The sequence below is a fragment of the Hakea prostrata genome, chromosome 2 (genome assembly GCF_041222555.1).
Source record: "Hakea prostrata isolate BN-2017 chromosome 2, UWA_Hpros_2, whole genome shotgun sequence".
In the NCBI taxonomy this organism is placed as follows: Eukaryota; Viridiplantae; Streptophyta; class Magnoliopsida; order Proteales; family Proteaceae; genus Hakea; species Hakea prostrata.
In genome coordinates, this window is record NC_142601.1 from 55,558,145 (window position 1) to 55,574,943 (window position 16,799).

At 36.4% G+C, this 16,799-nt stretch overlaps 1 protein-coding gene across 2 annotated transcripts in view; it reads right to left on the reverse strand.

The window, feature by feature from the left end:
* SETH5 (transducin family protein / WD-40 repeat family protein) overlaps window positions 1-7,112 on the reverse strand; it is a 34,717-nt gene extending 27,605 nt beyond the window's left edge. Inside the window, exons 1-6 of one of the 2 annotated variants that reach the window (XM_089145196.1) lie at window positions 5,241-7,112; window positions 2,272-2,583; window positions 1,912-2,163; window positions 1,512-1,632; window positions 1,289-1,443; window positions 492-1,125 (exon numbers count right to left, since the gene is read on the reverse strand). In XM_089145196.1, coding sequence (XP_089001322.1) covers window positions 492-1,125; window positions 1,289-1,443; window positions 1,512-1,632; window positions 1,912-2,163; window positions 2,272-2,583; window positions 5,241-6,923 — 3,157 coding nt within the window. In that variant the 5' untranslated portion in view covers window positions 6,924-7,112. Of the gene's footprint in view, window positions 1-491; window positions 1,126-1,288; window positions 1,447-1,511; window positions 1,633-1,911; window positions 2,164-2,271; window positions 2,584-5,240 lie in introns of both variants that reach the window. The other variant, XM_089145195.1, reaches the window with a different exon arrangement.
* Between the last annotated feature and the right edge of the window lie 9,687 nt (window positions 7,113-16,799).

Sequence of the window (16,799 nt, forward strand, 5' to 3'; positions counted from 1 at the left end):
AGTGGACATTGTGCCTTCTAGGAAGAAGAAGAAGAACAAAAAAAAAAAAAAAACTAACTTGTCCCTCTCCTCATTTTTTTCCCTGGTTCAGGCCTTTGTGCTTTGCTTTACCTTATCAAAGATTCAAAAATAAGAGAGAGAATGAGATTATAAAAGGATCTGCAACCCCCCCCCCCCCCAAAAAAAAAAAAAAACACCCTCCAAGCTGTCTTTGGCTAGAAACTCAGCTCTAGAATCAACCAGACTATCCAGAATAGGTCAGATCAGTGCCAAACATGATGTGATAAAAGTTCAAAAGACTCAGAACTTATCCTCCTTTTTTCCTTCTACTGTCTTCTTTTTTCCAGTAACAGAAAGGACAAACATACGAAGATATATAAACACCAACTGCAAGTATTATCCAAATGACACTAAGGCTTCTATACATCTATTATGGTTATACTGCATATCAGACGCAGAAATTACAAGTCCACACTAACAAAAGAAAATACCTCCATGTTGAACAGCCACAAATTTGGAGAAAATGTCATCAAATAGGATGTCAGTCCTTTTGATATGGACACAAAATTCTACTGCAACTCCACCAACGCGGGCAAATTGCTCATCCATCTCTGAATGGACAGAACCACTTTTACTGTCTGTTTCATCCACTTCTTCAACCTTTCCAAGTTGGTTGCAGAATGCAACAGAAATATAAGAAAAAACTTCATCAACATAGGATAAAAGCAATTCTACCAAGTAAGGCATTATGATTTCTCGTATCGCATCTGGGGTTCGAGGGAGATCAATAACACCATGTGCTTGACCATCATAGAGCCTCATTGCCATGTCCAGCGCACCCATCCAGTCACCTGCCCTGCGCAAAACCTGAATACGCTCCTTCCATGGGAGAAGACGAGAAACCACAAGACGCATAGGCCCAAGAATGTATATTGAAGCACCTCGTACAGATACACAATTATGATAAGCCTTCTCAGGGTTCCCAAAGACATTTGTAAAGCAAGTATGATATGTTACAAGATCATCTCCTCTAGAATCATCTACAGCAAAACTCGTTCGGTGAAGCTCAGTCCCTTCCTTTGCAAACAAACAGAGTTGCCCTCTCAACGTGAGAACTACCAACATCTGAAATAATTTTACACGATGATCATCAGTTTTTGCATACAGGGGTGGCAGCAGCTTTTCATGCTTCGATAAATTGCAATAGTAAGTGGAACAACAAAATACCAACTACAAGCAACAACAATCTAGGTAAAGAAGAAAATGAAGAGCAAAATTCATCTGGCACCTGATCATCCAACCACTGCACACCAATTGCAGTACTATCAAGAGTCCATTCCTTGTATACTTTCATCTCTGACTTAACCAGCTTCCATATTTGGATTTTCCTATCCCATGCAATCGCAAGCAACGAAGCTCTTTCCAATATCTCTCCAGGAACATCTTCTGCCACAAGATCATATCATTACAAAGAAAGTACTCTTTTGGGGCATTAAGTAACTTTATCTTACCAGGAGATGAAGCACGGGGCTGTTTCATGTATTTCCATGCAGTGTAAGGCATGGAACCTTCTCGGACACCATCAGGTCTATACAACTGTGCATAGACGTACAAAGCAGGACTAAGTCTAACCTATATTAAAGGCAAAGAGGCATCGTCAACTTACTAAAATGAAGAACGGACAGAAAATAACAAGATAAAGGGATATATCTTCATGGGAGGGATCTACATGCGATCTCCCAATAAATTCCATGCCAACCCAGTGGGTGCACAGGAGAGGGTGCCTCACAATTCATATACAAGGGGTCTCACATGGTCAAGGAGGTGAGAGTGTAAGAGCAGTTTAAACACTGCAGCATGTACAACCTTATCCCAATCTTTATTTTGCACAATCCTCTAAGTAATCCTTACCACCAGAGCCTTTTGATGTGTGACAAATACGACCACACCTTCATCAACCAAAGAAGACCCTTCACTAAAGAGTTTCCAGCCAGCATCTCCTCCAACAACACCTCCAACGACACCACCCACCATGCTACCAATACCATTGCTTGAAGCCACAGCATTTCCAGAAGAAGATGTCACAGAACCCCCAAAAGAATCATCAATCAGAAGAGGAGAAGCAGCAAGTACAATATCTGTTTTTTGCCCATCAAGAATACACTTTTCCAAGCGACAAAACAAAAAATCATCATATCATGAGAAAACAAGTTGGTAACTGCAAAACAAGTAGTGATCTGACATAGAATTACTCAAGATAAGGTTCTAAACCTGTGTTTTGATGGTAACCCTATTAATCAAGGGTACCACTGAAAAAGCATGCAACTGAAGAAGCCCTTTAGAATCACCAGTAACTATTTTGAACTGCCGTGTAACTTGAGAATCTTGCCCTAGAAAGAAAGTATGGACCACTGGTGCTGAATGCACACCGCTAATTACTTTCATTGCCACTTCCCTTTGGACATCCCAAACTGCCACATGGCCATCACCATATCCTACTAAAAGCAGGTCTCCCAAATGATTAAAGCACATGGAAGTTACCGGAGAAAGAGACTTGTCACCTTGAGAACCAAATATCAACATCTGGAGAATATAAAAATATGTTTAAGAGAAACCAGCCAGGTAAGTGGTAGCAATTAAAGTACAACATTAATTTTCAACCAGCCAATAACAGACAAAAGGATAAAACAATAGCTTTTTTTTTCAAATCTCCCATGTATGGGCACATGTGTGAGTACATAAGACATTTGGTGTTTATCCCTATCATAGGAGAGGAAAGAACCTGTAGTTCATAAATTCATATAGAAGAACTTGATAAAAATAGTATACTGGACAACATGGGAAGCAAATAATATGAAAATGTGTGAGATATTCTAGAGGTATACTGAGTCATTACTGACAGACTGTAGAAATCATTATCATAAGTGGCTCACTAGGCATCAATTCAAAAACCCTTCCAGCCACTCCCCTGTCCATCTGCCACTTATTTTCACTCTTGGCTAACACCATGAAAGCTGAAAATTATTTTTTTTGGGCAATTCAACAGTCATCCATTTACTCTATGGGGTCCCAATTATGTAGGCTACCCAGACACAGGGCTGAGATTCTCACCGTTATCTGGAACCCTCTGGTTTGGTTCAAGGGCCACATAACTCACCATTATCTCACTGTGTGGCAAACTTTTAACCTTTGCCTCCCTACCCAATCCTTTCTCATCCACAAGTATCTCTTTGTCAACTCCAAATGCATCCTTAATATCCCCGAAGATGTTAACCATCTTTTTTTTCCTACCCATTCTTCCGCTCTATTTGGGGAAAAGCCACAGCTTCCATTTGGCAGCCTAGACACTCCTTTGGGTTTAATAGAAAATGGTCTTGGCTTTTGAGATCCCTCCCAAGGACATCTATTTGTGATTTGGTTAGTAAGTTGGTGGTTGGTGCTACAACTTCTCACATTTGGTGGGGACGGAACCCTAGGAGATGGATCTCCAACTCCAGCTCCCTACTTAGAAAGCCATCTGCTTCAATGTTTCTGTTAAACTCCAAATGCTCCCCCATCTGCCAGTATTAGATACCCCAAGGAATAGGTTGAGTGTTATTTCTCCTTTATTACTGGCTAGTCAGTAATAGCCCAGTTTTGGTCCCTCGTACGTTCAGGTGGTGTTGTTGCCTTTGCTTTTTCTTCTCTTCTTGTACATTCTTCCTTCTCCCCTTCTTGGGGTCTTTTGGTAATGAAATTCTTATTCATTCCCCCCTCCCCCAAAAAAACAATCTTCTTCTACCATTTGACTTTGTTATGCAAGGAGCACTCCCTTGAGGTTCAGGGAGACGATATGAGAATAAGCAGCAAACGAGTCTGCCCAAGTCAATAGAGGCTTATTGGGGGGTTATTCTTTTTGAATGGTGCATCTTCTGTCACACCTATGATGCCACTTCATACGACTGCTGGATTGCTAGCACATGAGTATCAGACACTTAATATCATTCAACAATCTTTGTGCTTTCATCAGTTAAGTAGACCTACACTGTTAATGAACTTTCATTTAATAAAACACTGTTGTCCTCAGCATGATGCTTGAGTTCTATAAATTTAATGACAAGATGCTATGTTCCGTCTGTTGAAGTATATACACTTGGGATATTTACTAATGGTACCTTATTCTACATCTTTTCTTTGTTCAAGTTCAGCTGCTGTTTTGATTATTTAATGCTTGTTTTCTAACACCGTCCAATAGTTTGTAAGGGTGTATGTCTTTCTTTTTTCTGTGGCAAAACCTCAATAACTAGAACATGTGAAGAAGAAGAAGAAGAAGACAACCATGAGAGAGAGAAAGAGAAACAATAGGAGAATAAGAAACAACGAATAAGGACAGGATTCGGATTCTCCCATTTGTAGCAACCATCCCCAATATTTATAAAATGAAGGGATTTGACTATTAGTAGGAAACGTACTAAGAGTGTAAGCCAGATTCCAAGGAAACCAAAATATGACCAGAAACTATCATGCAACTAAACATGGACACTCCCCACCACAGTAACAACGACAAACAAATGTCACAGTCACAGCAGTATGCTTTAACAGCAACTTTCGATAGGAAGTTAGAAACTGATAACCAAAATTTATACAGGCAGCCAACTCCAAAGAGCTTCCGTATGGCTTTGATGATGATAAAACACATCTTCAAGGTCTGCTATGATGATCACGAGATATACATAAAATAAAAATAAAAATTATATTAAAGAAACATACATATTTTCTATTGTGTTTGGAGGTCTCCATCCTTAAAAAATAAATTTATATAAAAAATAAAAAAAAAAAAAAACACACACAGAGTAGAGGGAGTTCGGGCAATTGGATTAGGAGCCATGGGGAGTTACTTCCTCTCACCGTATGAGATTTAATCCCTCGGGTTTTTCAGAGAATATCTCATTCCAATGGAGAGATTGGCAGTTCCAATGGCAAACCACCTCGAGCCTAGTATTGTATTTGGAGGTTGAGATCCTCTTTGGGAGTTAGTATTTGGGTTTTTCCTGGTAGCCTTTTTGTTTTAGGAGTTGGGAAGCTTTATGTCTGACCGCTACATAACTCTTTACACTTCTCTCACAACAACGAGTCTTTTATTTTTAATGTCAACAATATCATATATTCATCAAAGAGAATAACTGCAAAGATTTTAAACAACAATGCAGTATGAATTACCAGTAAAAAAAAAGAGGAAATATAAGGGAACAAAGGGTAACCTTAGCATCCATATTATCTGTAGTATGAGGAGAATATTTACTAGGCACAACAATGACGAACCCCTTTGACATGCCCACTGCAATGAAGTTGGCATGAACAGCCAGGACTTGTGGGGAACCATGTTCACGCTTGAATACTTGTGATTGAATGGCTCGGGTAATTGCATTATTGAGGTCAATTTGCAAATATCCAACAGCAGGTGGACCCCTTCGGATGCCTTCAAGTCTCATTGGCTGCGCAGCAGCACCCTCTTCCCAGTGCAAACCAGAAGATGCATGTTTATTCTCAAGTTCTTCAGCCAATTCCAGTGGCTTCTTAGATGACCGTGATTTCTTTCCAGTCCTTTTGGTCCCCTTCTTGTTCTCGAAGTGAAAATCTCCGTCTTCAACAAACTCAGTCATGTCACTTCTGGAGCTGGTTTCCTCCGCAGCCATAACTACTTCTCTATGTTTAGTGTAAGCTGATATGTTCTTCTCAATCTCGAATTCTGAATACATCACATCTTCCTGAAGTTTGCTTACTTTGTACCTTGGGGAAGAAGGAATATCTTTCTCAGTATAATAAGATGAAGGACCAACATCAACCTCCAGAGTATGAGCACTACCCTCTTCAGCATATGTAATGTTTAGTTGGTTAACATTTACAGGACCAGAAGTAGGCTCCTCTTCAAGTTTAGAAGCTTCGACCTCCCCAGGGGAAGAAGTGATCCGGGGTTCAAAAGAGGCAGTAAAACTCGATGAATTTGAATTAGATAAATTTTCTTCAGCATCATGCTGCAACTCCACTGGCGTCTCTCCAACAGGACAAGCTTCATCGATCCCATGCGAGGTTTCTACAACCTCTCCTTCTGCAGTCACCGTTTCTTCCATAGAAGACTGAAACCCTTCAACTCCCTCACCTCGCTGAATGAATTTTTCATCCAACTGTGCAGCTCCAGATCCATCACCATTTGAAACATCGTACATTGAATGAGCTGACATGTCAAAATCGAGACTTTCATCTAATCCCATCCCGGAATCACCACCAGGAAGATCCAATTGTTGGGGTTCCGTCTGTAGAACCGTCTCGAGAATGCCACTGCTAGCTCTTCTCGACTTGATAGCAGCAGCATGAGGAGTTGGGATGGAGCGTGAAGCCGCAGCAGCAGCTGCAAGAGCAGCTCCGGGCTTGGGGTTGGATTTGACTCCTCCGAACAATGAAGGGAAGGGGCGAGTTGCACTACCATTACTATTACGCCCTGAGGAGGAATTAGCAAGTAATTCCCCAGGCTTCCTCCTACCCAGAGGGGTGATCTTAGGTACCTCCACTGACCTAACGGTTTCCGATTCTGGAGATTTTGGGACTTGCTGCACAGTGGAATTTCTCGAAACCGATAAGGTATCAGCTTCATGACTACTTACCGAAACGTCGTCTTCCTCGTGAGAAGGCTTGTCGTCTTTAGCGATAGAAATTGAATTCTTCTCGGAGGAAATATCAGAGAAAAGCCTGCGTCGAAGAACAGCACTGTTGAAGGAAGATGGAGATGAAGGGGAAGAAGTAGAAGACGAAGAATCAGAATCGTTAAGAATTTCATCGACTGTTCGAAGATGGAGGTCATTGCCTTCATCATCGCTGCTGGCCTGGAGAAGCGAATCGAGGTCGAGCAACTCCTTTGGAGGTCTGTTGCTCATGTTCTTCGTCATCGTCAGAGACTCTTGTTATATGATCCCCAAATCAAGATCCATGGCGGGGAAATCTGAATCACCGAAAACTGTAATTCGTGTATCAACAACGAACTCGTTACCTTCTTCATTAAGGTAACGGATCGTCTTCCCATAAATAATTATTTATCAACAATTCGCAAATTCTCTTGGTAGTTCCCGAAGCCTGAACGGAACGAAACACATTTTAGTATGGAATAGTATTATTATTTTCAATTTACCAACATAAAAATTTCCAAAAAAAAAAAAAAAAAAACTTATTAAAGTAATACAGGTGTTATCTTTTCAGGGAAATACTGCCCTAGAACAGTTTAATTTTCCTAAGAATATAGGAAATTTACAAAATAAATAGAGTTGACTTTCTTCTCCGATAAAACTCTATTGCTAAAATTTTTTCATAATTATTTTGTAATTTTAATATTTGAAGATTTAGAAAATATAAAATAGTCTATCATCTCAAATATATATGTGTGGATGTGTTTGAATACACAAAAATATATGGTATATTGCATCTATCATTTGTATTGTATGTTTCAAGAGATATAATTTGTTTTATAAACAATTTATGTTATTGATCCATTTATGCAAGCAATATCTAGGTACTCTTCTTATTCCTTCCAAAACCTCACTTAAAGACTTTCCAATAGTCTATTTATGTCCTTTGCGATCTTGACCATCTACTTCATGTCCTTGTTTGTCGTTCAAAGGTGTATTTGCAATAAGTTCAATGTTATTTCTTTCTAAATTCTTAAACAGGGATATCTAAGAATTTTCTAGCCCAACTCTGAACTAATAAGAGGAATTCCTGTCAACCCACTTCAACAGGACCTAGAATTTATAAGAACTGCAATCCTAAATAAGGCCTTACTTTGACCTTTTAAGCTCAAAGCAGACGCCATGAAAGAAATTTACTTTATTTTGAAAATTAAAAACCCTACTCAAATATAAAATGCTCTTCTAGAGACTTCTAAATACTAGTGTATATTTGACACAACAAAAAAAACTAGGGTATATGTTCGAGCTTTTGTATCACCTTTCTTCAACTTCTGTCTCCCCCCCCCCGCCTCTCCTTTTTTTTTTTGGAAAGCGATTTGTATTGGGGATGGGGGTTATTACATACCATACCGTTAGGTAGAATCATATTCATACCCACGACATTTTGACTAATAAGTGTTAGTCTTATAGTGACTTTTGTATCATCTTGGTATAATATTCGATCTTCTTCTTGCTCAAATTACAAAACCATTAATCTACAAATAACCTAGCGCATTGGTGGAAATTACCAATATATCCCAATTATTCCCAAGTTTAAACACTTTTTTTTTGTGTCTACTAAATACAGGAGTCGATATGGTTTGTTCCAAATGGACAACATGAAGCACCATGTCAGCTATGTTGTAACGATGATGAATCAACATCGCACCTATTCCTTCCGTATAATTAGAGGAAGAGAATCTAGACAGCAAGACCACTTGAGCAAAGGACATAATATCTTTCTCATGATTCAGCCTTGGAATTATGCAGCTCTTTACTAAGTAATAATTGTTTGGATAAAGAATCTAAGATATGGTTTTTCTCTATCTTCGTGATAACTTGCAACTCCATATAGATTGGAAGGAATTCTACAATCCATAACAAGAAGGAACCAAATCCTATAGTCATAAATAAATGGATACGGGATTTGAAACTACATCCACCATCAATAACCAACAATATGGAGGATCAACCACGAATAAAATGAGCATCATATTTGTCAACATCTCATCTCTAAATACTTGTGCTTACCAACTTTAATGTGTACAAGGATACACAATGAATTTATGAATTGCATCAAATGGAGGATGAAACTTTTATGGAGTATAAATTCCAGACTCTTACCAAATGACACTTACAAAATAGAACTCTACTAGAAGCACAGGTGATGTGTATCATTTAAGGAATCAAGACAACTGAAGACTCTGAAGTCAACTTGCAAGCTATCTGGTTTGATAAACAAACTACCAATTCCATATCTGGAGGAAATTATAACCAAACTTGGCAGAGATCTCATCACATACCAAAGCTATGGAAATTTATACTTTTAAATCCCAACAAATCAAACATTTGTTATTGAAATTAGACTCGACAAATGACACGAATATTAGGACAATGTATAACTATAAAAATATTAAGGACATATCTTAAAAATCAACTAACATCCTAGCAATCACTTTATCTCAAGCATATGTGGTTAGGGTTACTTCAAAGAGTTTCACTGCTGTTAGAAGTTTCACAGATGATCAAATTTTCAAGAGTTCTATTGCTGTTAAAAATTCCACAGCTGATCAAACTTCAAAGAGTTCTACTGATGTTAGAAGTCTCACGACTAATCAAACACCAGTTATTACATATAAGAATAACTTTACAATTTGTATTCACAAATACACTAGGTAACCCAAAAGAGATACTAATTGGTACAAACTCCTAATCAATATTTTACGTAATCTAAAATACTAGAGTCCTAACACCACAACCACAATACTCTGAGAACCATACAGAGAAGAACTCTAAGAATACTATGAAGAATGACTATGTTTCTATATAAAGCTATTTATTAATTCTTATAAATTAATGTGATTATTATTTTCTGTATTCTTTCATACTCACACTCAAATTGTCTCTCTCTTACTATCTTCAATAATTATTAATTTCAAAAGAAAAAACTTAATTTTTTATATATTTTATCTTTAGAAAAAAAATATTTTTGTCCTTTTGCAATGATTATGAGAAACCAAATGGCATCTCAAATTTTTTGCTTTTCCATGGGTGGCTCGTATTTGGAATACGGGGCCTATGAGACTAGGATTCGCTACTACTACTTCATTTAATTTTGCACTGCAATTTTGTACCTCAATTTTCAAGTGACCTTTCTCTTTCCACAAGGATAAACAATGGTTCTTCTCTGTTGTTGTCAACTTATCATTACATGCTATTACTAGGGGATGCCATAAATAAAAAGGTTTTCTTACCAACAAAAATGTCAATACGACCCCTATCGAATGCCTCTCAACCTTTGAGCTCCCTTATATAGCATGGGGGCATTAATGTAACTATATCCACATATTCTACATTGGACCTTATATAGTATTTTGTATTTAATTAACTGTTCAACGGTGCAATTTAGGGCAGTTTTGGTTTGGGCTTAATGGTTTCAAATTGAAAAACCACCAAACACAAACACAGCTCATTTGCAAAATAACAATTTTGATTTGATTTTAATTTGATATGTGTCTGTGAAATTTAAAAGTAACCGCAAGTGCACGGTATCGTGTAGCTAACGAGTCGATCTCAAGGAGATATGCCACTTATAATTCAACTTCTTAATAGTAATGCGATAATGGAATGATTCAATTTTTGTTAACTAATTAATTAAAATAAACGATCCTAATCTATACGTCTAATGTAATCGAATTGAAACAAAAAATAAATTAAACACAATAAATGCATAAATAAAATACAGAAAAAAAAATGTGAACAATCAAAATAAAAAGGAAAAAAAATAAAACCAATTAGTATGTTAAAGCAATCAGTAAAATTTAGTTCATAGCTTAATGCAGATGCAACACCACCCATCACCAGAAGCAGAGGCAGGACTGTAGGCTTGCTCCGGTTATGTGGTCCGAGATGATGAATGAATAGGCAGAAAGTAGATAACAAAACAATAAAAGGAAAATGAAACCATAACCAAAGAGAGGCACGACTGTAAGTATCTCTGATCATGGATCCAGGGGAAGGGAGAACAATAAATAATGCTGAAAGTAAATCTTAAATTAAGAATATGGAGGGGTAGATAGAAGCGGGAATGGAGGGAGGAGAAAAAATTAATAAAGAATATTACTTACTTGAGAATTGAACAAACGATTCAAATCTCAACCAACCCTAACAACCAGATATAGATCTAGAATGATATAAATCTGCAATTGCTAGACCCAGAGAAAAACGAATTTAAAAAAATTGAAACTTGAAGCTTGAAGCTTGAACTTGAATTGCATTACATAAAAATATTAAACCTAAACATTGAATCTAGAAATTTAAATCTCACTAATGCAAGCAAAGAAAACTAGAGAAAACCTAAATAAACTAACGAGAGAAGAAATAATGCTTATACTAAGCTCTAAGACACTCTCTTTTTTATGGAATATGCTATCCTTTTATAGAGTTTATATGAGATATGAAGCACGGCTGAATTTGAATAAAACTCAAGGTTTCTATTTGACTCAGCCAATTAGGGTTTTGACGTAGTAATTGCGCCGACTTAGAGAGATCATATACATAATTCCACCGTTGGATTTGAGGTTTAAGTAGTCGTGAAGCTCTCCTCCCAATAAATCCATCTAGCTGCAGATGCTTTTCCGTTAGCTTTTTCTGCTTTTGTTCGGGATGATGCTAATGATAAGAAATTATCGAAGAATTTTTCTTTTTTTCTTTATTTAATCAAGCCCCTTCAAAAAAAAAAAAACTGGACAGAGGCATTCAAACACGAGATTTTTCCTCTTTTTCTTTCTGAATATAATTATTTTTCCTCTTTTTCTTTCTTTAATTAAATCCAAGATAGGAGATACGATATTGAGGTATGCAAGGACTCTTTTCCATTTGGACTCTCTCAATAATATCTCTGTAGATTTGATTTAAAATCGCAACCGTAGATCAAATTTACCTTCTTTATCTCATCAATATTTAAGAGTTGGCCCATAATCACACATCTCTAGCCCATCATGCTCAAGATTAGGCCCATTTTCGCATTAGAGAATTTGAATGGACTTCTTGACGTGTAAAATAGCATGATTCAAGCCCAAAATCCTAAATATTTGCTTAAATCTTGAAAATTCCTAAAATCTTCAAAAACAACATAAAACCCAAGGTAACTCCACTATAAGTGTATAAAATGCATGCTTTATGCCCTAAGATTTCACACATAAATGTGTTCATCAGTATGGTTGGCCAACAATTTTGGATTCAGGTTGAGACAATTTTGAAATAATCGTAAAATATTGTTATTCATTCTCAACAATAAATTTTGAATAGAAAATATAAAACATTTGAAGCAAAAGGCATTTTGATGGCATTTGGCGTAAGTTAAATTTAAAATATATTAGAGAACTAAAGCTCAAAATTGAACATATGGGTGTTTCATATTTGTGGATGCTATTGAATAAAAAAAAACATACATTTAAAATTATATCTTAGTAGAAAACTAAGACCACTCCAAAATAAATAAATAAATAAATATATAAAATTAGCGGATTTAATATAACTAGACCTAATGGGCTCACAAATCGCATACAAGTTAATCCGAACTAGCCCAAATCGTTTCAACTTTGTCCCCTTCAGCCCAAATACAATCCATTAACATTTGATTAGAACTCATTCGAGTTGTAATGGACCAGTTTATTTAGATTTTAATGGTTGGAATCGCAAATTGATACACTTAAAAGGAAAAAAAAAAAAAAGAGCTTTTTTTCTAATAATAATATCATATTAATTTTGTAGATAGAAATAATATCACATTGATCACTATAGGCTAAAAAAAAATGGAACCAACCATTTGACATGCAAGTGGAAAACTTTGAAACTGAAGAGAACCAAAGAGCAAAGACAAGACTTGATAGGAATTGGATTCTCTTGGTGGCGCTCATGACTCATGGGGTGGCCTTATCTCAAACCTGAGAGGTCGGCCAAAGAAAAATCAAAAATCAAAAAAACGTGGGAACAGAACATAGGATCTTGACATGAGGAGCTACGTGGCAATGTTGCGCTATTTTAACATATTTTAGGCATGGGTTGCACTTTTTAACCCACAAAACCTAGAAATGCTTAGAATTTATCCCAAAACCGAAACCCAGAAACGCAGATTTCATTATATTATTATTAAATAATATAGATGAGTAAAGTGGCTCCGTGGAGGATCTCAAATACCATTAAGTGAGGGATCTCCAATACCATTAAGTGATAACAGCACATTGATGCTAAAGTTTAACTAAGTCGTTTTCCATCATACCTTTAGAAGAAAAAAAAAAACTTTGTGGCAGATTAGCTAGTGTCATTTGCTGAATCCGAATCTTCTCCCCGTCGGGGGAGAGTGTTCCCCCATGGCTTCCGACCACAAAAATCAGTGGGTCCTATTGTGAAAAAGTTTTTTTATTATTATTTTTTTTAAAAAGTGTTTTTTACCGTGGGCCCCACTGGTTTTTGTGGTCAGGAAGCTTTGAGGAGCACAAAGTGCTCTCGGTCGGGATCACTGATCCGGACTCTCATTTGCTACCGCCAATCACTGTTATTTTATTTCTTCTTATCCCCCTTCTTTTCTTTTCTTGGCCTCTGTACATCACTACTTTGACCATTTAAAAAGTTTCATACGTTTGTGTTTTTCTTTCATACAAGATTCAATTTTCTATAAAATATATATATATATATATATATACATCATCATCATAAAGTTTGGTAAAAAAAGAATAGAAAAGAGAATCTATATAATTTTCCTTTTTGTTGCTAGGAAGCACTTTCTGTTACACAATATTTGAACTTTTGAATTCAGAAAATGGAAGGTTAGTGGAATAGTTAAGAACTTCACATTCCACTTTATCCGGGTTCAAACCCCAGCTGGTAGCATATATAAGTAATATTCGCCCCTCCCCCACACATGTAACAACTCCTTGGGGGAAAAAGAAAAAAAATTCAAGTTCAACCTACGTATGCATTTTTTTTGGGTAAAAAATTCAACATTTCATTTATAAGCTTGAGAGGAAATACAAACAAAAACACCAAACAAAATGAAAAAATAAAAAAAAAAACTAAGAGATGGGTAGAGCCCAATAAACCATTAAAATACTGGTTGTGACAACCACAAAATTAGAAAAGCATAATGAGTATGATATACATATCTCTCTCTCTTCTGCTTCTCTCTAGTTGAAGTGAAAAAGCCCTAAAGCCCTAGCGCCATTTCAGGAGGTGGAGAGCCCTCTCCATCCAGTTTTCAATCTTAGCCTCTTTTCTCCGCTTTTCTCCTTCTCTCCTCGTCTTTTCCGCCGCATTTTCACCTCAAACTGAGGCTCTCCGCCTCTCTCTCTTTCTCTTCCGCCTCCCTTCGCCTTGAGGCTATCTGCCTCTCTCCACCTCTATTTTTCTCTCCTTTCACTATCTGTGTTTTCCTTTACATTGTCCTCATTGCTTCTCTCTTTTCCATCTATTTTCTCTGTTTCACTGTTTGCAGCTTATGGTTAAAAATAAAAAAAAAAAAATAAAAAAGGAAAAAAGAAACTGTGGTTGATGCGAGCTTTGATCGTGTGTTCTGATTTTGTTCATCTACTTACTACTGGTGGTTTCATGTTTGCGGTTTCAATATGGGAGTTAAGAAACAAGATCTCTAGTGAACTACAAGCGCAAGCACTAGCCCCGTTAGCATAGCCTTACTAAAAATACAAAGGATAATGGAAATTTTGTACTAAAACATAAAATTACCAAACTTTCGAGACCACCACCACCAGTGGTTTGTAAAAGACTCATCAAGAAATATAGAGTAAATATATACAGGGAAGAGTTGATATAAACAGTTGTTTTTATCCTACCCACACCAAGAAAGAAAAAAGAGTAGCCCGAACAGCCATCATACACAAAAAAAAAAATTGTTTGATTACTACTATACATATTATAACTTATAACAATAAATAAGTTCAACGATATACCTTTATTCATTTGGATTACCTTTTTATGTATCCATAAGATGTTATTCAAATAGAAATGAGAGTGATGTAGAGATTGGAAAAGGAAAAACGTAAGGTTTTATTATAATTAACATCAGAAGATTGTTCAGTTGGTAATGATTAACACCTCTTAATAAAGAAATCGTAAATTCATACTTTTCCTGAGGTTTAATTATAATTTTTAATAATCTTACCATTTTATATCCAATTAAATAGTAAATATACACATGTCCATTAATGTTAAATTATAAAAGAAAACCCTTGATTTATTTATTAATACTAATTTACATTTAAACCAATTTATTTAATAAAAAAAATCCTAAATGATGTCAAAACATTTATTTATAAATCAAATTATCATAAATTTAAACGGTAGTAAAGAGAACTAAATAAAACAGTAGAAAATGGCTGTCATCAGACTAACCACTTTGACTATTCCTTCTACCAAATGAAAAAAATTTGGCTGTTCCGAGTATTCTCATAACACTGTGCCAGAGAGCGACAAGTGTCACAAGAAGAGATTCTCCGAGTAAATGTCAATTGACTTAAATAACCTTCATTAAAACCAGAAAGGCATAATTTGTCAAAGAAGGGACCACCACCATTCCTTTCCATTGTGAATCAACAATAAACCAGTTCATTCTTCAACGGACAAGACTTGTGTATAAAAGGATTGATTTCTCCATCAAATTGCAGCAATCTTCTGGTTGTAGACAAAACAAAAGGAAATTTAATCACTCATTTCTGTCAAAGTGTCATGGCCATGGCCATGGTCAAGGCCCCCTGTTACATCCCTTCTTCTTCTTCTTCTTCTTCTTCAAATCGTCAGCCGCTACAGGCTAAGCGTGAGTGTTGCTGCAAGGAAACAGGTTTCAGGAAACGATGTCTTACGATGGTGAAGCGGCAGAAGACACGACTTTATATTCTGCGGCGTTGCGTCTGTATGCTCTTGTGTTGGCGCGCCCACTCTCTATCCGATGATTGATTTTGGGTTTTCGATCTATAACTTCCTTTTTGTCGATCCGCCAGTTCAATTGAAGGAGACCGAGATTGATCCATCGGCGATCGAGGTCATAGAAGAGCTCGATTTGAGATGAAAGCAATTCAAATCATCGAATAGCGCAGAAATCTGAGTTGAAAATTCAAAAGCTTTCGAAATTGATTGGTTGTGGAGCAGTTACTCAATTCAAGTCTTTTATACGCTAGTACGAGCATTATGATTACGGTGACCGATCTCTTGATGATATATCATCCATCCTCCTTCATTTGTTCGTACATACAGAAAGGAAAACAAGTTGATTGGCGAAATACCTAGGGTAAAGTGTAATTCGAAAAATACTCAATTTTGTTTGATATCATAAGCAGTTATGGTTGATGTTCGGGGATAAAAAAACAGAAGGAAGACGAAACAAAGAAAAGAATCATGGTTTCTGTACATAAGTTTGTCCTTCTGCAATTTAATGTTTCTTCTTCTTGACGATGAAGATAAAGTGATCGACATCTCTAAATCTCCGATTTTCCCTCCGGCTTCCCCTGATCGGGTGAGTATCGGGACCAAAATTGAACTTTGATTGTTCCTCTTGAAATTGATCTGCCTTTGGCTTTAATTCTTCTTCTAAGCTCGATTCGCCTCACCGATCCCTTAAATTGTTTTCCTGGTGTGCACGAGGGTCTCCTCAGCCCCCCTTCTTCCCTCTTCGTCTTTTTTTTTTTCTCCTCCTCTTTCTCTTTGGATGAAAAACCTTCCCTTCCTCCCTCTTCAAGTTTCACTGACGTCGTAGCAATGGAAAATAACAAATAAAAAAAATTATTAATTTGATAAAATAATAACAAGTCGACAACAAAAATGATTTTATCTCAGTCTTGTCTTTTCATTTTTCATTTTTTTTATTTATTATTATTTATTTTTTTATTATAAAGGGGTTTAAGTGGGATGGAAATATTAATATGCCTAGCAAATAAACTCTTTACTAAAAAATGTTAGTTTCACACTAGAACAATTATGCATTGGCTTATCTCAGTCATTTGTGGAACACCTTTCTTTACTTCTACATAGAGTGGAAAAGGTCAAAATATAAAACACTAAATAACACAAAATAATATTACTTTTAGTAATTTC